The 21,833-nt window shown below is 43.0% G+C and overlaps 1 protein-coding gene across 2 annotated transcripts in view; it reads right to left on the bottom strand.

Annotated features, from left to right (window-relative positions):
• Nucleotides 1-21,833, bottom strand: part of OPN4 (opsin 4) — a 174,803-nt gene that overhangs the window by 50,027 nt on the left and 102,943 nt on the right. For both annotated transcript variants that reach the window (XM_077454605.1, XM_077454604.1), the window contains exons 3-4: nt 21,145-21,278; nt 8,459-8,662 (exon numbers count right to left, since the gene is read on the bottom strand). In XM_077454605.1, coding sequence (XP_077310731.1) covers nt 8,459-8,662; nt 21,145-21,278 — 338 coding nt within the window. The remainder of the gene's footprint in view (nt 1-8,458; nt 8,663-21,144; nt 21,279-21,833) is intronic.

The raw sequence follows: 21,833 nt of genomic DNA, 5'->3' as shown, positions 1-21,833 counted from the left end.
CCAATTAGTAGAGACATTCAACTTCTCATGTCTGTTGACTTAAAGTGATATTATTAGTTTTGATTTTTTAAATAACAAACATGTCATGCTTACCTGCTCTGTGCAGTGGTTTTGAATAGAGCAGCCTTGATCCTCTTCTTCTTGAGTCCCCTGTCAGCGCTCCTGGCCCCTCCCTCCTGCCAAGTGCCCACTGAGCAAGCAGCTTGCAATAGGGGGCACCTGAGCAGGCTTCTTCCCGAGTCGATGCTCTGTGTGATCAGTCACACACAGAGCCACGGCTTGGCCTTGCCCCCTCTGTTGTTCACATCGCTGGATCGTAATGGGGCTCAGGTAAATGTTAGGGGGGCTGCTGCACAGAGAAGGTTTTTTACCTTCATGCATAAAATGCCTGAAGGTAAAAACCTTGAGCCTTTACAACCACTGTAAGGAAGCATTTGTTTGTATAGTAGGAGTTTTGGGCAAAGTAATGCTCTACTTAGGTCATTTGACCCCCCATAGCGCCAAAATAATTAAACTTTGTTAAGCCGAAAGTTCTAACTCCATGCCACTGTCTCTGTTCTTGGCTGCTGTGTGCACTACAAGTGAACACCAGCACACGGTTGATGCCCATGCTATGGTTTTTTTTTGCATATAATTCTACTTTTACATTTATGCATTTTACATACCATTCACGCATTTTACATACCATTCATGCTACAAGCCTGTTTTTGTTTTCAGCTAAGTTGTGGAACTGAAATCTAAAAGCCAAAATAACTGGATCTTATTGAATGAATGAATGAAATACTTGTATAGCGCACAATGCGAACTGAATCGCCTCTAGGCGCTGCATATTAGTATATGGCTTTTGAGAAATATTAAATGTTTTCTTTTAAATGTTCCCCAGGAGTTGTACTGTACCCACTAGATAAACAACCATTTTAATACCTCAAATAGAATGTTATAGGTGTATTCGTTTTTTTTTTCAATAATAAAGGCTATTTACCTGTTTATACGTGTATATATGCATGTTGTCAACAGTCACATGACCACCCAGCCTCATTCACACCCCTTCTTCCTTGACTTTGTTTATTATGAATGCAGGCGGTGTAAGTTATATCATGTGCACTGCAAGTTAGTTGATGATCTGTGATTAATTCATTGAGGTTGATTTACTAAAGGCAAAAAGACTGTGTACTTTGCAAAGTGCAGTTGCTTCAGAGCTTAGTAAATGAGGTAAAGATTCACTTTGCAAAGAATACCCAATCGCATTCAAGTACAAAAAAAATAAAAACTACACTTTTCCTTGCACAATACACTTGATTGGCTGACGGAAGTCCGCAGAGCTTCCCTTCCTTTACCAAGCTTTGGAACAACTGCACTTTGCAAAGTGTACAGTATATTTTCCTTTAGTAAATCAACCCCACTGACTGCAAGGTGAAAGGCATGCACCACGTTTGGTGAGGGGGCAACTGCTGGGTTAAAATGTCAATAATCGAAATGGAACTTTATTTCATTTCCCCTATGAGAATGCATTAGGACTGCTCCTATCACTGTAACTCAGCGAAAAGAAGGGATTGGACTGGTGGGATGCTACTTACGCAAAAGTAGCACTCCACCTCCATTTACAGTGAAAATTCTGAACTGGAGTAAGACATTGTGTTTTCACTAGCTGTAAGCCAAAATCATCAAAATTAAAAGAACAGAAATGCTTGTAATATATCACTCTGTATGTAGCACATCTTTTTTTAATTGAATTACTGAAATAAATTTACTTTTTGATGATCTAATTTTATCAGATGCACCTATATATGAATTCTTAAAGTGGTTCTAATGCTAAAACATTTTTTACCTTAATGTATTCTTTGCACTAAGGTAAAAACATTTTACATCTTGCTGTGCTTCCACACCTCTCTAAATACTTACCTGAGTCTTCAATCAACCTAGCACTGTGCCCGGCTGCATCTCTTCTCTCCTCTTGCCCTCTACTCACATGGACTGAGGCAGCAATGGGAGCCATTGGATCCTACTGCTGCCAATCAAGTGCTGTGAAGAGGGAGTGGATTTAGGGCTGAGCCAAGCTATTTGTGTGTCTATGGACGAATACAGCTCAGCTCAGGTTTGAGCATATCTGCCCCATAACAAGTGGTTTAGAGAACAGGAGTTGCAGAGATCTCCAGTGGGGGGCCCTGAAAAGGAATTTTGGGGACCATGGTATATATAACATGTTTATTACTTTTTAAAATAAATTTTAAATTTAGAAACATTTTAAAATCAGGGGTTATATTGCACTTTATTGTTCCACAGTAAGAGGGAAGGTAACAAAGTATGCAAGCTTCACTTTGTTGAAAATAAATGGTCATATGTATGGATGTATTGAAGAGGACTTGAAGCAACATAGGTAACATACAGAATATAATTTAATAATTAGTTGTGGAATTTCTACCTTTTATGAGATTTCCATTGGGGCTCCTTTTTATTATTTTGAAACCACTATCTGGCCATTTAAAGTTTATAGTAAACCCTTTTTAATGCAGCTTATTTATTTTGTTGATCCTTGCCTGTGTTCCAGTTTAAGCTGGTGCCATGACCGTTGCCCAGGTTTCCTGTTTCAGGGTGACTTCTTGCTCTTGCAGGGATTAGAATTGTGCCTCTCTACACTGTGTACATCAGTAAAAGCCTACAACTCTTTAGGTTAGGATGGCAAGGCACTCCCCTACTCTCCCTCCTTGTTTCAAGCTAACAGACTGGCTAAAGATTGCACTGACCACTGTTAAAGTGTTACTAAACCCACAACAGTAAAATCAGTCTGTATATGCAGTCAAGCGTGCTTGTTATACTCACTGTGGTACTCAAAGGGTTAATCCACTGCATTGTGTGAAAAGGCTGTTTGATCCTGTATGTACAGATTCTCACCTTCTTTTACTGTCCCCATTCCATCTCCTGATAGAAAAGAGCCCTAGGAGACACTATACACATGCTCAGTTTGGTGTGTATTGCTAGAGAGTTGTTTTTTTTGCACAAAGCCAATCAGCACTGTCCAGACAGAAATTCAGGGGTCATGCAGCCTCATAGGGGCAGTCAGAGGAGAATGAAAACTCCTCCTACAAGGTTTAACCAGTGCTCAGCCGGACACTGATAGGCATCACAAGACTGCCATATACTGCTGATGAGAAAAGCTATTTAGCAGTTTATATTTACTAAAATAATTGCATTTTAATGTTCTGTGTACTGTGGGAAACCAGATATAGTGAATGCAGGGTCCTGGGTTTAGTAACACTTTAACTCTTTCCCGTGAAGACTGGAAGTTCAGGGAAGCAGCATAGAGAGCAGGAGCCAGTAGCATTGAAAGTATTAAATTGCACATGCTTGATAACAAATAATTTACAGGGGAATGTTTATTTTGTTGTGCTTAAAGTGGATGTAAACCCACTCTCATCCTTTCTAAACTACTGCAATATTGGTTATCTAGAAGGATATACATGCCTCCTGCATGTATACTTATCTGTCAGATGTCTCCCCTCTGTCTACTATGAGACCCAAAACACTGCAGATTTTGTGGGTGGGTCTGTTTTCCAGGGCTCAGTGGGTGGAGTCGTGATGTCAGTAGACTCCCCGCCCACCTCTACACTCCCCTTATCAACATGCATTTTCTCCTGTGTGTTTCTTACACTGAACTTCTGCTATGATCACTAACATCCAGTCAGAACCCAGAAAAGTCCCCACATGACTTCAGCATGCCAAATCATGCTGAGGTGTGGAGCAGCCAATCCTTGCAGAGCTGCTGAAGAAAGGAGTGGGGGTGGGAATTAAAAAATAATGCATGTCTTAGGCTAGTGCACAAGATATATAAATCACCTGTCATTCACAGCAAGAGGGAAGAACAGGCAAAGATTTCATAGTTTGTCTGTTTTATTTCACTGAAAAAAGATATGAGGATTGCTCAGAGCTGAATTAACTCTTTGTGGCAAGACTGGGCACAGCTGATCTGAAATCCCACACTCTATATTGTGCCAGACCAAAAAAAAATACAAAAAAAATCGGGTTTACATCCACTTTAATCTGTTAAACAAAACATGCTGAGGGTTTATTACTACTGTAGCACACTCTAGTAAGTGCTACTAGAAGTGGGTGCAGGAAAAAGCATTGTCTGGCCCAGGGATAAACCTAAGTCATTGGATCTGAGCCAGGGTTATTAGAGGCCAGGGCTGGATGACTCATCCTGGCAGCTCTTTGGTGCCTCCCGCTGTTTTCTAGAATATTGAAAAATGTTCTGGAACTAGAGGGTTGAGGTGAATGGGAGATGCCTTGAATATTTTATGGGCCTTCAGCCAATCCCCAGCAGTAGGCCCGGCAGGGGACTGGGAAACCCATAAATAGAAATGGACCATGTCAGCTGGGGAGTCGGGTAGAAGATGGAGAAGCAGTGCTGAGGGAGGCTGTCAGTGGCTGGGAGCTCGGGAAAACTGGGCTTGAAGGATACCACCACAGGAGGCAGTTGGAGGCACTCATGCTGGAGAGGCAGCAGGAAGGAGCAAGCAGAGACAGTGAGTGGATCCGCATAATGCAGTGAAAAAACAATGGGAGAGGCTGTTAGCTGTAACAGTGCTCTCTTGAAGACCACGGTGTGCCAAATCTTCAGCTAACCTTGCCCTGGGGAATCTCCATGTGTGTGTGCCAGTCGGGCAACACTGGTGCAGGGAGCCTGTTGGGAGGACTGGGAAGAAGAGCAGCCAGGCATGGCTGGTGGCAGCCAGGTGAGCTAGCATTCTGCAGGCAAGTGAAACTGGCAGCAGTGGCCACAGGGAAGCAGAAGGAGAGACATTATAATATTTAATCCATTTGTGCTACTTTTGTCAAGGGAGTGAGAGTTCCTGCCTGTAATGGGCCTTTTCTGAAATAGCAATATACTGCTAGTTCCACCAGGAGTGAGCAGCAGGTGCTGTACGGAGGAACCAAGTTTGTGCAGGAGGAAGGAAGAAGATCTGTGTAAATAGGGAGGAAGTTGTCCCCTTTTCTGTTTGGACGTTTTCAAGTTGGGCATCCCATAATTTTCTTACCTCATCCATGTTATAACCCCCTAATAGAACAGCAAAACAAGCCAAGGACTGTTTTTCTGTGTTATAGTGAATGAAGAAAATGCTAATGACTGGCTGTGCAGCAGTGGGGAACCCAAACTCCTCAGCTCTTACAAGGGGTGTGCTATACTACTTTAATGCTGGTAGGTAAAGGGTTAGCCCTAACAGAGCACATCATATGTTTATGAATGATGATCACCAAATGACCTTTGGTACAGTAACACATAATGCCCATCAAGTGATTCAAGCATGATCTCCAAAGTCTTCTATTTGGCAAAGAATGGGAACATGTAAAAATAGATTGCATTCACTGGGAAGTTTTTACTTTTGTTTTTTTTCTATTTTGAAGGCTTTTGCTTTCATTTATTGTTGCTCTGCTTTAGTTTATTAGCCAGTTGCTTTGTTAAATGATTTAGTGCTTTCTCATTTTCCATTTTTCTTAAGAGCCAATTTATACATTTGTTCTGAAAAGCTGTGGGTAAATATTATCTGCAGGTTTCCAGTTTGTATCCGGCGCAGTTTAATTTAAGTCCCCTTTCACTAGGCCCAATGCACATTGTAACATGTTGTATTGTGTAAATAATGGCATTGGCCATTGAAAGCTGATGTTCCCTACGCAAAAGAACAAAAAACCTTATCCAAGCTTGTTTTTCTGGCATTAGTCAAAAGTTACCTGTTACAAAATGTATGAACTATAATTTTGAAAAGTGTGCCTGATTACTAGGAGCCTAGAATAGTATTACCTTTAAATAATTGTTAAGAACGACTCAGATTTTCATTCTTGTCATAAAACCTTTTAGAGTCAGGTTAATCATATTGTTTGGATCTTCAACACAGAGTTTGGCAGTGTGGGTGGTGGGACATGTTACGTGATAATTTAATTCTTTGCAGAATAGTTGCATTTAAAGTGATTCTAAAGGCAAACTTTTTTTTTTTTTTTTTTATATCAAACATGTTATACTGTTCTTACAGTGAGGGGAAAAAAGTATTTGATCCCCTGCTGATTTTGTATATTTGCCCACTGACAAAAAATTATCAGTCTATAGTTTTAATGATGGGTTTATTTTAATAGTGAGAGACAGAATAACATCAAAGATATCCAGAAAAACACATTTCAAAAAGTTATAAATTGATTTGCATTTTAATGAGTGAAATAAGTGTTTGATGCCCTATCAATCGGCAAAGATTTCTGGCTCTCAGGTGTCTTCTATACAGGTAACAAGCTGAGATTAGAGTCACTCTCTTAAAGGTAATGCTCCTAATCTCAGATTGTTACCTGTATAAAAGACACCTGTCCACAGAAGCAATCAATTAATCAGATTCCAATTTCTCCACCATGGCCAAAACCAAAGAGATGTCCAATGATGTCAGGGACAAGATTGTAGACCTACACAATGCTGGAATAGGCTATAAGACCATCGCCAAGCAGCTTGATGAGATGGTGACAACAAATAACTGTCAATCTCCCTTGGTCTGGGGCTCGATGCAAGATCTCACCTCTGGAGTTTCAATGATCATGAGAACGGTGAGGAATCACAGAATCCCAGAACTACATGAGATAATCTTGTCAATGATCTCAAGGCAGCTGGGACCATAGTCATCAAGAAAACAATTGGTAACACACTACGCTGTGAAGCACTTAAATCCTTCAGTGCCCGCAATGTCCCCCTGCTCAAAAATGCACATGTACAGACCCGTCTGAAGTTTGCTTAAAAACATCTGAATGATTCAGAGGAGAACTGGGTGAAAATGTTGTGGTCAGATGAGACCAAAATCAAGCTCTTTGGCATCAACTCAACTCGCCATGTTTGGAGGAGGAGGAATGCTACCTATGACCCCAAGAACACCATCCTCACTGCCAAACATGGAGGTTAAAACATTATGCTTTGGGAGTGTTTTTCTGCTAAGGGGACAGGACAACTTCACGGCATCAAAGAGATGATGGATGGGGGCCATGCACCGTCTAATCTTGGATCTAATCTAATCTAATCCGTCTAATCTTCCCTCAGCCAGGGCATTGAAAATGGGTCATGGATGGGTATTCCAGCATGACAATGACCCAAAACACACGGCCAAGGCAACAAAGGAGTTGCTAAAAAAAGCACTTTAAATTACTGGAGTGGCCTAACCAGTCCCCAGACCCTAATCCCATAGAAAAAATGTGGAGGGAGCTGAAGGTCCTAACATCTGTTAGGTAGGATCATTCTATAAACTAATCTACTTTGTTAGTTGTGGTTACCTACACATCCTCCCATTTAAAAAGAAAACAGAAATATAAAAGAGCAAGTTTATAAAAAATTTGAACATTACAGTATTATTTTTACACAAAACTCTGCAAAAATACAGCACCATTACAAAAAATGAAAGCCTAGTTGAAAATCAACTTTTTTTTTATTCTTCATAAAAATGGGAAAAGGAATCTTATTGATCACAATGGGCAACAACTCCATATTTTATTTTAAAGTATTACTAAACTCACTCATCTGCCCCCCTTGATTAGGCATGGCACACCAATAGCCACACATGTGATTACACTACCTAGGGGGCAGAGCACATATCTAACTTACTTCACACTCTGAATGGCCTTGAAGGGAGGCCATGTAACATGTGACATCACATAGCATGTGGGTAGTGCTGCTAAGGACAGAAATCATGTGACCTAGTAAGTTGTGTATAGTAATGCGTGGCTTACTTACTTAGCTAAATAGTGAGCATGTGTACTGTGGTGGCAACACTACAGAGGCTCTATGAGACTGCAGATCATTGCCACCAGGAAGAAAAAAAGCCCTAGGATAGGCAGAATCACCAGTAATTTCTGCTATTGGAAATATTTATATAAAAAAATAACAGTACATATAGTTAATAAATGTATTTATGAAGATTTATTCCAGTTTTTAGGAGATTGGGTTTGACTATTTTGAATATTTACATTCAGAGTACATTTTAAATGATGTACTTTGAATTATATTTTAGCACCAATTCCAACTCTCTGCATTCAAATGTAACGTAGTCTAAGCAGAGACCTGTTGCACAGGCAAGCTCTTTTTTTTCTTGGGGTCTGGTTCCTTTTAGGGCTGCCTATACAATTTCTTGGGGTCTGGTTCCTTTTAGGGCTGGCTATACAATTATTCTGACATTGACACTTACATAAGAAAGGAGAAAATATAATGAATGAAACATGCTTCCTCAAAAATTAATGGTCTCTCTTAGGCTGTGTAATTAAAAAATAACAATTACATTTATAAAAGATGGGTCTTTTTAAGACATTTAGTTCTTTCCATTTCTGAAAATAAATTACAAAGCTAATAATCTTTCTTATATGACAGGCAAGTCATGGTTGATTCTAAGAAAGCACTGTGATTCCTAATTCATATTATCTGTTCAAAGCAGTCATCCAGACTTACTCCAACCAAAGAAGGGAGGAAGGCTCCAGGCCAAAGAATACAGCCAAACACCTAAAAGGATTAACACTGCCCTCTTCTTGGACAACACTCCAATGGATGCAAGCGGTCGGGTGATTACGAAATACCTATCCACAGCAATCACCATCAGTGTAATCATTGATGTGATCCCAAATAGGGCACCACAGAAAGCATATAACTCACATCCTAGAATAAGAAAAAAACAAGAATTACATTTTCTCAAAATTCACAGTGTTTGCATCAAATCACACGTGGCACATTGACAAGAGTTCTGCAATGTATTATAAAAAGCTGTCTAGTGAATTAGACAACCTAGTCCCAGTCATTACTTAATATTTACATTCATCAAGAGTTACAATTATACAAAGAGCAAGGGCAAGCAGTAACCTATCGCCGCCACAAATATATCATCTTTCAGCTATTCGAAGATCATTTAAAATTGGTTGCTCTTAATAACCCAGTTCTATTTGCATTGTTTTATTAAAGAAAGCCCATCTAAAATGGGCATTTAAAATCAGAATCTCTACTCTTAAAGCTAGATAAAACTTTTCTTTCAGTGTTCATTATGCCCCGTACACACGAGAGGGATTAAGTCTGACAGACCTCCAAAGGAGTTCCGCCGGAGTTCCGACGGAGTTCTGGCGGACTTTTCGACCGAACGGACTTGACCACACACCATCACACCAAACTCCGACGGAGTTGAACGTGATGACGTACGACTGGATTCGACGTAGGAAGTTCCTAGACAGTAGCCAATAGCTGCCCTAGCGTCGGTTTTAGTCCGTCGGAGTAGCACACACACGAGCGGATTTTTCAAAGGGGACCGGGTCCGGCGGAGTTCCGTCGGGAAAATTTAAAGCATGCTTCATTTCTAAAGTCCGTCAGACTTTAGCTTCGCTAAAGTCCGTTGCAGCCCACACACGATCGGATAGTCCGCCGGACTCAGTCCGTCGGAGTTTGGATGTCGAAAAGTCCGCTCGTGTGTACGGGGCATTAGGGTTACAATCAGAGGTGTCAAGTTATTATTGCTGTCTGTGTCCTCATGAGAGAGTACCTTCCCCCCTAACTTTCTGTCCTGGTGACACCAAGACAAGAAAATAGAGGATGCAGTGTTACTAAATATTAATAAATGTATCTTTGTTGTTGTCCATGTCCCCATCAGGCTGATGTTACAACTGCCTGGGTTATCTCTAATGACAGCATTGGAGCTGTACACAGGAACATACTGTATGCAACAGGGGCAAGTACACATTTCAGCAATCAATGAATAAAAATGACTTTTGGGATTATACACCAATAGGGGTGAGCCGAACACCCCCCTGTTCGGTTCGCACCAGAACCTGCGAACAGACCTAAACTTCGTGTGAACTTTAGAACCCTATTAAAGTCTATGGGACTCGAACGTTCACAATCTAAAGTGCTAATTTTAAAGGGTAATATGCAAGTTACTGTCCTAAAAAGTGTTTGGGGACCCGGGTCCTGCCCCAGGGGACATGGATCAATGCAAAAAAAAGTTTTAAAAACGGCAGTTTTTTCAGGAGCAGTGATTTTAATAATGATTAAAGTGAAACAATAAAAGTGTAATATTCCTTTAAATTTCGTAGCTGGGTGGTATCTATAGTATGCCTGTGAAGGGGCGCATGTTTTTGGTGCTTAGAACTGTCCCTGCACAAAGTGTCATTTGTGCAGGAAAAAAAGTCTTTTAAAATCACTTGCGGCTAAATTGTCGGCTCCCCGTAATACAGAGAACACTCAATGAGTGTTCTCTGTATTAGCCGACAATTCATTCATTCATTGATAAAAAAAAAAAAAAAAAAGCGTGGGGGTTCCCCTAAATTCAATTACCAGGCCCTTCAGGTCTGATATGGATATTAAGGGGAACCCCGCATCAAATTAAAAAAAAAAATTGACGTGGGGTCCCCCTAAAAATCCATACCAGACCCTTTATCCGAGCACGCAACCTGACAGGTCGCAGGAAAAGAGGGGGGGACGAGAGAGCGGCCCCCTTCCCTCCTGAACCGTACCAGGCCACATACCCTCAACATTGGGAGTTTGCTTTGGGGGTCTGTGACCCCTCAAAGCACCTTGTCCCCATGTTGATGAGGACAAGGGCCTCATCCTCACAACCCTGGCCGGTGGTTGTGAGGGTCTGCGGGAGCTGGGGGCTTATCAGAATCTGGAAGCCCCCTTTAACAAGGGGACCTCCAGATCCCGGCCCCCCCCTGTTTGAAATGGTAAGGGGGTACAAAAGTACCCCTACCATTTCACAAAGAAAGTGTAAAAATGGTTAAATAAGACAAACACACTTTTGAAAAATTCCTTTATTAAAAATAAAAAAAATAAAAAAAAGATTCCAGCGGTGCTAATCCACTCTTGCTATCCAGCGACGAATCTCCGGGGTCCAGCGATGGATGATCATATCCAGCGACGGGGGATCTCTCAGTCCAGCGCTGTCCATACATCCGTCTTGTGTCTCCACTCCGGAGACACTGCAGGGATCCCAGCGCTGACGTTTCTTATATTAGGAGGGCGGGGCCACCCATCACCTGACCCCGCCCCCTCTGACGCTGGAGAGGGAAGCCAGGGGTTCCCCAGTGATGTGTGGGTGACCCCGCCCCCTCTGATGTAACGCAGGTTTCCGTTACATCAGAGGGGGTGGGGTCACCCATACGTCACTGGGGAACCCCTGGCTCCCTTCACCAGCATCAGAGGGGGCGGGGTCAGGTGACGGGTGGCCCTGCCCTCCTAATATAAGAAACGTCAGCGCTGGGATCTCCGCAGTGTCTCCGCACTGGAGACAGAAGACGGATGTATGGACAACGCTGGACTGAGAGATCCCCCGTCGCTGGATATGATCATCCATCGCTGGACATGATCATCCATCGCTGGACCCCAGAGATCCGTCGCTGGATAGCAAGAGTGGATTAGCACCGCTGGAATCTTTTTTTTATTTTTTATTTTTTAATAAAGGAATTTTTCAAAAGTGTGTTTGTCTTATTTAACCATTTTTACACTTTCTTTGTGAAATGGTAGGGGTACTTTTGTACCCCCTTACCATTTCAAACAGGGGGGGGCAGGATCTGGGGGTCCCCTTGTTAAAGGGGGCTTCCAGATTCTGATAAGCCCCCCGCCCGCAGACCCTCACAACCACCGGCCAGGGTTGTGAGGATGAGGCCCTTGTCCTCATCAACATGGGGACAAGGTGCTTTGAGGGGTCACAGACCCCCAAAGCATCCTCCCAATGTTGAGGGTATGTGGCCTGGTACGGTTCAGGAGGGAGGGGGGGTCGCTCTCTCGTCCCCCCTTCTTTTCCTGCGGCCTGCCAGGTTGCGTGCTCGGATAAAGGGTCTGGTATGGATTTTTAGGGGGACCCCCACGTCAATTTTTTTTTTTTTGATGCGGGGTTCCCCTTAATATCCATATCAGACCTGAAGGGTCTGGTATGGATATTTAGGGGGACCCCCACGTCACGTTTTTTTTTATCAATGAATGAATGAATTGTCGGCTAATACACTCATTGAGTGTTCTCTGTATTACGGGGAGCCGACAATTTAGCCGCAAGTGATTTTAAAAAAGACTTTTTTTCCTGGACAAATGACACTTTGTGCAGGGACAGTTCTAAGCACCAGAAACATGCGCCCCTTCACAGGCATACTATAGACACCCCCCAGGTACGAAATTTAAAGGAATATTACACTTTTATTGTTTCACTTTTTTTTCATTATTAAAATCACTGCTCCTGAAAAAACGGCCGTTTTTAAAACTTTTTTTTGCATTGATCCATGTCCCCTGGGGCAGAACCCAGGTCCCCAAACACTTTTTAGGACAGTAACTTGCATATTACCCTTTAAAATGAGCACTTTAGATTTCTCCCATAGACTTGTACAGCGTGTTCCGGCTTTTCGAATTTGCTGCGAACAGCCCAAATTGTTCACTGTTCGCAGAACAGGCGAACAGGCAATGTTCGAGTCGAACATGAGTTCGACTCGGACTCGAAGCTCATCCCTATACACCAATGCATACACTGTGATGGATCGCCCCTGAGCTCAGGCTCAGTGCTGCCATCCTAAATCATTTAAAACTCATGTTTAATCTGCTTATATTGCCATTGCCTTCCCTGGTTAAAAAAAGAAAAATTAAATATTTCTGTTTCGATTACATATTTTAATTTAGACTCTGCATTTCATTACTAGGTCTCTGTGCTGCTCTGTGCAATACAGGTAGATCATGGCTGTTGGAAAGGGTGCTGTGATATTTTTCTGTAGACAGTACAGAAAAACATCACAGCCCCCAGCTACAGTACCTCTCTCAAGAGCCCTAGGGCCTGAAGCAGCAGTGGGCTTGTAGGCAGTTGTCAAACAAGTCATGTCCATTGTGTATTAAAGAAATACCGTTCAGTCATGTAAGGGTTAATACACTGCTGTTCGACCTGTGGTGCTTTCCATAGCATGGGGTATTCAGGCAGGAAGAGGTTGGGCCGGGCCAGGAGGTTGAAATTGGATGGTCATGGTAGTGAGAAGTAAGAAGGACCATACACAAATAGATGTAGAGTAGTATCTCAGTGGGGTTGCCACTTGGTGGAACCCTCAAATGGGACTGCCTGGGGACTAGGGTTGATTTTCTAAAACTTCAGAGTTCAACATCTGGTGCAGCTCTGCATAGAAACCAATCAGCTTCCAGTTTTTTTTGTCAAAGTTTAAGTGAACAAGCTGAAGTTAGAAGCTGATTGGCAACCATGCACTCTCCAGTTTTAGTAAATCAACCCCACTGTTATTTTGAAAACTTATTGCATTCTCATGTGCTTGATGGAAAATAAGCGAATCATCTGATCTGGTTTACTGTGAACACAAAGTGAGAGTGAGATCCTACAGTGAAAAGGAATGAGGAAGGAGGTAGAGACCTTCATATTCACTTTCACAGGGTGAGGAAGAGTAATGCCGCATAAGCACGACTGGACTTTCTGGCAGACTAGGTCCGACAGTCTTCCAGACGGACTTTCGTCGGAGTTCCGACAGACTTTCATAATGAACGGACTTGGCCACACACGAATGGACTAAGTCCGTTCGAAAGGCCATACATTTTGAACGTGATGATGTAAACGGGACTAAACAAGGAAGTTCAATAGCCTGTAGTCAATAGCTTCCCTTGCGTTGTATTTGGTCTGTCGGACCAGCACACAGACAAACGGTTTTCCCGATTTTAGTCCGTCAGCAGGGCTGGACTTACCATTGGGCTTGACTGGGCTCAAGCCCATGGGCCTCGCCCAGTAGGGGGCCCCATGGGCCCTGCCGAGATACATAGCCGAGTGTACTCCGCTCCACTCACAGTCATGCTCAGTCCCACCCTATGTTGGACATAACACAGGGACTGGGCGTGACTGTGAGCTGAGCCGAGTACACTCGGCTACTCTCGGCTCCGCTCGGGACTACGAGAGGGCCCGAGAGCCGCCGAGAGGCCCCGAGAGCCGCCGAGATACACAGGACTCTGCGCCATTTTTAAACTTCAAGACTGCAATGACAAGGCTGCAAATGACACTGGGGCAAGGCTGCAAATGACAAGGCTACAATGACAAGGCTGCAAATGACACTGGACAAGGCTGCAGATGGATGGGCAAGGCTGCAGATGGACACTGATCAGGCTGCATTGATGGACATTTAAATGTAAGTTTTTTCCTTGAACTTCCCTCCTAAAAGTTTTTTTCCTTAAAATTCCCTCCTAAACTTGGGGTGCGTGTTATACGCCAATAAATACAGTAATGTATAGAAGGTAGGGCCCGAAAGTGACTCAAGCCCAGGGGCCCCCACCACCCTAAGTCCTGCCCTGTCCGTCGGAATTGAGTCCGTCGGATAGATTTGAAACATGTTCTATTTATAGGTCCCTTCGGACCTAGTCTGCCAGAATGTCCAGTCATGTGAACGTGGCATAAGAGATAGAAGGAAGGAGAAGCAGCTAGTTTGGGAGTGGAGGTGGTGATGGCCAGTGAATAAGGCTCTTCAAAGGGGCAGATTGGTGGCTGTATGGTCTACCCTTCCAAGTGGCAAGTTAGGGCCCGCTGCATAGCAGAATCCTCCTAGGGACTGGGCTTAGACCACAGGTATGCAGGAGAAGACAGTGCATATTGCTAGCAGCTATAGACAATTTGTTCCCAAAAGTCAGGCGGACATAGAAAGAAGTTTTGACTCAAAATTTTCCGCCGGACTGCACAATTCGCCCGTCTGTGTGCTAGTTCACCAGACTTTTGAAATGAACGGACTTGCCCACACACCCAGAAAAGTCTGTTCATTTTGAACGTGGCTCCAGGTAGACAACACTAATGAAGGAAGTGAATGTCGCTGCCTCCATCGGCGAAATTGACACCTCGCTAGCCCTGTCACCTGGTGTGGATTTAAAGGGGAAGCCCTAAGCCAAAAAAACGGTGTGGGGGAAGAGCGAGCGCCCCCCCCCCCCGAGCCTACCAGGCCGTGTGCCCTCAACATGGGCCTTGTCCCCATGTTAATGAGGACAAGGGCCTCTTCCCAACAACCCTGGCCATTGGTTGCCAGGGTCTGCGGACGGGGGCTTATCAGAATCCGGGAGCCCCCTTTAATAAGGGGGCCCCTAGATTCCGGCCCCCTACCCTATGTGAATGAGTATGGGGTACATTGTACCCCTACCCATTCACCTGGAGGAAAAAAGTGTACATAAAAAAACAACACAGGTTTTTAAAATACTTTATTAGACAGCTGCAGGGGTCTTCTCTTCTTTCTTCTTCGGGGTCTTCTCGCCGGACTCCTCCGCTATCTTCTGCTAGCTCTTTTACTAGCGGAGGAGCCCGGCTTTTTCCTTTGTCGCCGCCATCCGGGTGTCTTCTTCCAACATCGGGGGTCTTGTCCCGCTCTTCGTGGGTCTTGTCCCGCTCTTGGGGGTCTTGTCCTGCTCTTCGGTTCTTTGGCACCCCTTCCCCAAAGCACCCCCTATGTTGAGGGCACACGGCCTGGTACAGCTCAGGAGGGGGGGCGCCCGCTCGTCCCCACCCCCTTTCCTGACCTGCCGGGCTGCGTGCTCGGATAAGGGTCTGCTATGGACTTTGGGGAGACGCCCACGCCGTTTTTTCGGCGTAGGGCTTCCCCTTTAAATCCATTCCCGGTGACAGGGCTAGCGAGGTGTCAATCTCACCGATGGAGGCGGCGACATTCACTTCCTTCGCTAGTTCTGTCTACCTGGAGCCATGTTCAAAGGGAACTGACTTTTCTCCGTGTGTGGACAAGTTCGTTCATTTCAAAAGTCCGGCGGACTAGCAGACAGATGGGCGGATTGTCCGCCAGACCTAGTCCACCAGAAACGTCCGGTCGTGTGTGGGCAGGTCCGCTCGTTCGGAAAGTCCGGTAGACCTCCACTGCAAAGTCCGGCGGGTTGTCCGCCAGTCTAAGTTCACCGGATAGTCCGATCGTGTATACGTGGCATTAGAACTAGGTCAGTATTTGTAGCCTACATGTGTCCCTCAGTACAGGTTTCCTCTAATACTAAGATTCTGTAAGAACAGCTGAAAGCTCTAAGGCCGAAGAAACCCTTCTTCCAGCAGAAAATCCACATTCCAGGTCTAATTTAAAAATTAAGGTAATATCACACTTCAAACCTCACAATTGACATATTTTATACAGATTGTTTGTATACACATTGATGGCACATTGACGGCACTATATCAACACAGCAGGACCAGGGCATCAGGCGATTATTCTTGATTACTGTTGCCTCATGCCTAGTACACACGATCAGAAAATCGGACAAAAAATACAGATTTCGAAACAAAAGTACGATAAGCTGACCGTTGGAGCACAGCTGTTGAGAGCCAATCATGACAGTTCATCTGAAATTATCTGAAGGGACAGACACAAAAAATGTTTTCATACGATACCAGAACAAACAATTTAATCGATACAGTATTCATCTGAAAAAAAGAAAATCGGAAGAACAGACCACGCATGCTTGCAAACAAAAAATGCATTACAATAAAATACAACACATTACGTCACTTCCGAAGTTGTATTCTGTGATACGAGAATTTTCATAACTTTAGTAACCTCTTCATTTTTGGTATAAGACTAGAATGCGAAAACAAGAAAAAGGACAATCTTTTGTCTGCTATTCTCATCATGTGTACAAGACTTAAAGAACATTTTTTTAGGTTTGTTAGTCCTTTCAATATGTGTCTGGCCTCTTATGCTGACTTGCCTGTTTTATACACATGTTGGTGTTGGTGATTTGTAGATTGAATCCTGAAAGGTGCTCTCACAGTAAATTTTTGAGGACAATAGATTATCACTAAATGAATTGGGTTGATAGTGTTCTATTGAATCAGTTTTGTTTTTACAGAACCATGGAAAACCATAAGTTAGGGATCTCAGAAAACACTATAAAAAATGTTGAGCACCTTTATTTTAAATGATAAATTGTGGTGTATGTACAAGGTCTGGAAAATAATGTGGTGTGGGCAAGTTTGGGAGCACAGGAGTATTGGTCTGTCAGGAGTACAGCCTGCTTCATGCAAATGAGGCTCGTGCGTGAACATTTGTTATAGATTTGAAAACTATGATTAATATTATTATACATGATTTATAGTGTCAATAGTTTGCGCAGCGCTGTACAATATAAAGGGAGAAAGTACAATTACAATACATTTCAATACAGAAGAAATAGGAGGGCTCTGTTAATGGAGTTTATAATCTAAAGGGAGGGGGAGGTAATAAAAAAGATAAGAGCTGTGGGGGATGATCTGATGGAGGTGGCCCAAGTACAGTTTTTAGGTGGAGGTGTGGTAGATTTCCCTGAATAAATGAGTTTTTCGAGGATCACCTGAATGTGTACAGGGTAGGAGCTAGCTGGACATACTGGGTAGAGATTCCATAGGATGGGAAAGGTTCTAGAGAAGTCCGGCAGGAGAGCATGGGAGGAGGTAACAAGGAAGCTAGAGAATAAGATGTTATGGGGAGAGGAAAGTGGATGATTTGGGTCATATCTCGAGATGAGGTTGGTGATGTAGTTTGTATTTTCAATTTTATACATTTAGTAAGTGGAAAACAGTGAAGGAATTGAAACAGGGGGCAGAAGTCAGGGTTTGGTTAGTAAGGTGTATAAGTCTAGCAGCAGCAATGGGATAGACAAGGAGAGGAATAGTCTGTGTAAAGGTAGACCAGTGAGGAGGTAGTTTCAGTAGTTGAGGTGGGAAATAACCAAGGAGTGCATACGTTGTTTTGTGGTACTGTTAGTTAGGAATGGGGCAAAGTCTGTAAATGTTGTGGAGGTTAAGCAGCAAGATTTAGCCAGTGATTGGATGTTCAGTCCAAAGGAGAGGTCAGAGTCTAGGATTACACCTAGCACCCTGGCATGTGTGGAGAGACCAATAATTGTGCTGTTGGTCTCAATGGTAAAGTTGTGAGGGGGGAATTGGGAGGAGGAAATATTACAAGTTCAGTTTTAGGCAGATTGAGTTTGAGGAAATGGTGTGACATCCATACTGATATAAATTTGTGATATGTGAGGAGATTGAGGGGGAGAGCTGGGGAGTAGAGAGATAGACCTGGGTGTTGTCGACATAGAGGTGGTATTGGAAGCCATGGGAGTTTATCAACTGGCTCAGGAAAGAGGTGTGGAGAAAGAATAAGAAGGGTCCAAGGATAAAGCCTTGGGGTACTCCAACAGAAATAAGAGGAGATAGAGTTGTATGTGACACTGAAGGTGCCCTGAGATAGGAGGAGATCCAGGAAAGGGTAGTCGCGGAGGCCAAGGGAGCAGAGTTTATTACATAGGAGCGGGTGGTCGACAATGTCAAAGGCAGCGGAAAGATCTAAGCATGAGTAAGGAGCAATGGCTGTTGTTTTTAGCAGTTAGTAGGTTAGTAGGATGAGTTCTATTAGGGCAGTTTCAGTGTAATGTTGTGGGTGGAAGGTAGCAACTCAACTAGTCAAACGGGAGCAGGGAGATGTGCCTTAAGTTGCTCAAACAATTGGGGTCCATTGAGGTTTTTTTTACGAATGGTGTAACCAGTGCATGTTTAAGCAGGGAGGGAAAGGTGCCAGTGGAGATGGAGAGATTGAAAATGTGGGTTAGAGACTGTAAGATACAGCAGGCAGGCAGCCATAGTGGTTAGGAGGGGACATGGTCCAGAGGACAGGTGGTGAGGTGGGCCTCAGAATGGAGTTTGGCAAATTCCTCAGTGGTAACAGGGTTGAAGGAGGATAATATTAAGTGTGGTGTTGAACCTGGTGTGTTGGTTGGAGGAGAAAGCTGGACACTGGAGAGTTATCACTGTTATCCTGTTCTGATTATCTCCATACACTATATAATATAGACTATGAGCCCATAACTATAGTATATAGAATTTGATTCTAATCTACAATTTTGTGTCCATTTCAGCAGGTTTAACCATTATCTTTTTTTTTGAAAAATAATTTGTAATAATTATTGGACTTGCTCTATTACAAATAATCAACGTAATCATTATGGCATTGATACAAAAATTATAACAAACCCTTTAATTTAGGTTATGATCAGAGTGTGATTGAAAAGGTTACTAAAACTACATCTAAAAGAAATACAGTGAAAGTTCAATACTGTGATGAGAGTGACCTACAGTGCCTTGAAAAAGTATTCATACCCCTTGAAATGTTCAACATTTTATCATGTTACAACCAAAAACCTAAATGTTTTTTAGTGGGATTTTATTTTATAGACTAACACAAAGTGGCACATAATTGTGAAGTGAAAGGAAAATGATAAATGGTTTTCAAAATTAAAAAAAAAAAACATGTGAAAAGTGTGGCGTGCATTTGTATTCAGCCCCCTTAACTCTGATACCCCTAACTAAAATCAAGTGGAACCAATTGCCTTCAGAAGTCACCTAATTAGTAAACAGAGTCTACCTGTGTGTAATTTATTCTCAGTACACATACAGTTGTTCTGTGAAGCCCTCAGAGGCTTGTTAGAGAACCTTAGTGAACAAACAGCATCAAAAAGGCTAAGGAACACACCAGACAGGTCAGGTATACAGTTGTAGAGAACTTTAAAGCAGATTTGGGTTAAAAAATATCCCAAGCTTTGAATCACAGAGCACTGCTCAATCCATCACCAGAAAATGGAAAGAGTATAACACAATTGCAAACCTACCAAGACATGGCCATTCACCTAAACTGACAGGCCAGACAACGAGAGCATTAATCAGAGAAGCAGCCAGGCCCATGGGAACGCTGGAGGAGCTGCAGAGATGCGCAGCACAGCACATCTTTGCACAGGGCAAATATTAGTCATACAATCCACAAATCTGGCCTTTATGGAAGAGTGGCAAGAAGAAAGCCATTGTTGAAAGAAAGCCATAAGAAGTTCCATTTGCAGTTTGCAAGAAGCCATGTGGGGGACACAACAAACATGTGGAAGAAGGTGCTCTGGTCAGATGGGGCCAAAATTTTACTTTTTGGCCTAAAAGAAAAATGCCATGTGGGCGGAAAACTAACACTACAAATCACCCTGAACACACCATCCCCGCTGTGAAACACGGTGGCAGCATCATGTTGTGGGGATACTTTTCTTCAGCAGGGGCAGGAAAGCTGGTCAGAGTTGATGGGAAGATTGATGGAGACGACTACAGGGCAATCTTAGAAGAAAAACCTGTTATGCCGCGTACACACGGGCGGACTGTATGGCGTACTTAGTCCGTCTAAACACATTTCAGCGGACAGTCCGCTCGTGTGTGGGCTTCAGCTGACTTTTTCAGCATGCAGTCTGGCGTACTAAGTATTTCGGATTTTTCTAAATTCTGTCCGTTGTACTTTGGTTTCAGCGGACAATCCGCTCGTCAGTAGGCTAGTTCGACGGATTAAGAATGGCGCATGCCCAGAAAGGATTTACACGGCGGAAGGGTGCTTTGCTGTGTATTGGACTTCCTATTTCTAGTCCCGTCGTACGTGCTGTACACGTCATCGCGCAAGCTTTCGACGGACTGTTTGTGCATCCGTGTGTGGTCAAGTCCGTTCAGTCGAAAGTATGACGGACTGTCCGTCGGATTGTATGACGGACTAAGTACGCCATACAGTCCGCTCGTGTGTACGCGGCCATAGAGTCTGCAAAAGACTTGAAACTAAGGCAGAAGTTCACCTTCCAGCAGGACAATGATCCTAAACATACCCCCAGAGCTACAATGGAATGGTATAGATCAAAGCCTAGTTATGTGTTTGAATGGCCCAGTCAAAGTCCAGACCTAAATCCAATTGAGAATCTGTGGCAAGACTTGAAAATCTAACAGAGCTTGAGCTATCTTGCAAGGAAGGATGGGCAACAATTTCACTCTCTAGATGTGCAAAGCTGTTAGAGACATACCCCAAAAGACTTGCAGCTGTAATTGGAGCTAAAGGTGGTTCTACAAAGTATTGATTCAGGGGTCTGAATACAAATGCACGCCACACTTAACATATTTATTTGTAAAAAAAAACTTAAAAAGCATTTATCATTTTCCTTCCACTTCACAATTATGTGCCACTTTGTTTTGGTCTATCATATAAAAGCCCAATAAAATAAATTTACGTTTTTGGTTGTAACATGAGAAAATGTAGAAAATTGTAAGGGGTATGAATACTTTTTTCAAGGCACTGTACTTGTTTAATGACCATGCTCAGTGTTACTAAAAATGTTTTATTTACCTTTCTCTCCAAAGATCCACCTCTTATGTAGGCTTGTTGTAAAAAACACTGGTGCCTGAGTTATGGACATTAAGAAGTCACTGATAGCTAGATTGATAATGAACATGTTGGCTGGAGATCGAAGACTCCTACTCCTATATAAAAAAAGATTGAGGCTTCATTAATGCAAAGCTGTGATGACCAGTGAAAAACAGCTGCCAAATGACAGAAGAGAAATTTAATTTATCCTATATTAGCTTGCACTGCTCAGCAGCATTTAATTATCCAGTCTAGGTTCAGCTACTGCCCTGCTGCATGCTCTCTTCTATAATTTGCAGGAAATTAAAAGCGACCTCCTTCACTGATTTTCTGGATTTGGGTGATGCTGAGCTTGGGGATCAGGGGCATTTTCTACACTTGATGAGATTAGGTCTGACTACTAAATATGGGGATTACACATTCTGATTAGATAATGCATCAGTTGCTTCTTCAGATCTTCACAACAACCTCTAGCTTGACATTTGATGAAGGTTTAAAGTACAAGAAGGTTATGAAATAATCAGGGTCTATGTTCAAGTACATGTCACACTAGTTTACATTTATTGTGCCTCCCTCTATTGTGACAAATTACTGGTAACCTTATCAGTTTAACAACTACAGATCCGCGCAATAGCCGAATGATGGCTACAGCGCGGACCTGCTTTGCCAGG

The sequence above is a fragment of the Lithobates pipiens genome, unplaced genomic scaffold (genome assembly GCF_037356315.1).
Source record: "Lithobates pipiens isolate NorthernLeopardFrog02 unplaced genomic scaffold, aLitPip1_a1.2 Scaffold_25, whole genome shotgun sequence".
Taxonomy (NCBI): domain Eukaryota; kingdom Metazoa; phylum Chordata; class Amphibia; order Anura; family Ranidae; genus Lithobates; species Lithobates pipiens.
Note: the sequence above shows the minus strand (reverse complement) of the source record. Positions and strands in the feature narration are given on the sequence as shown.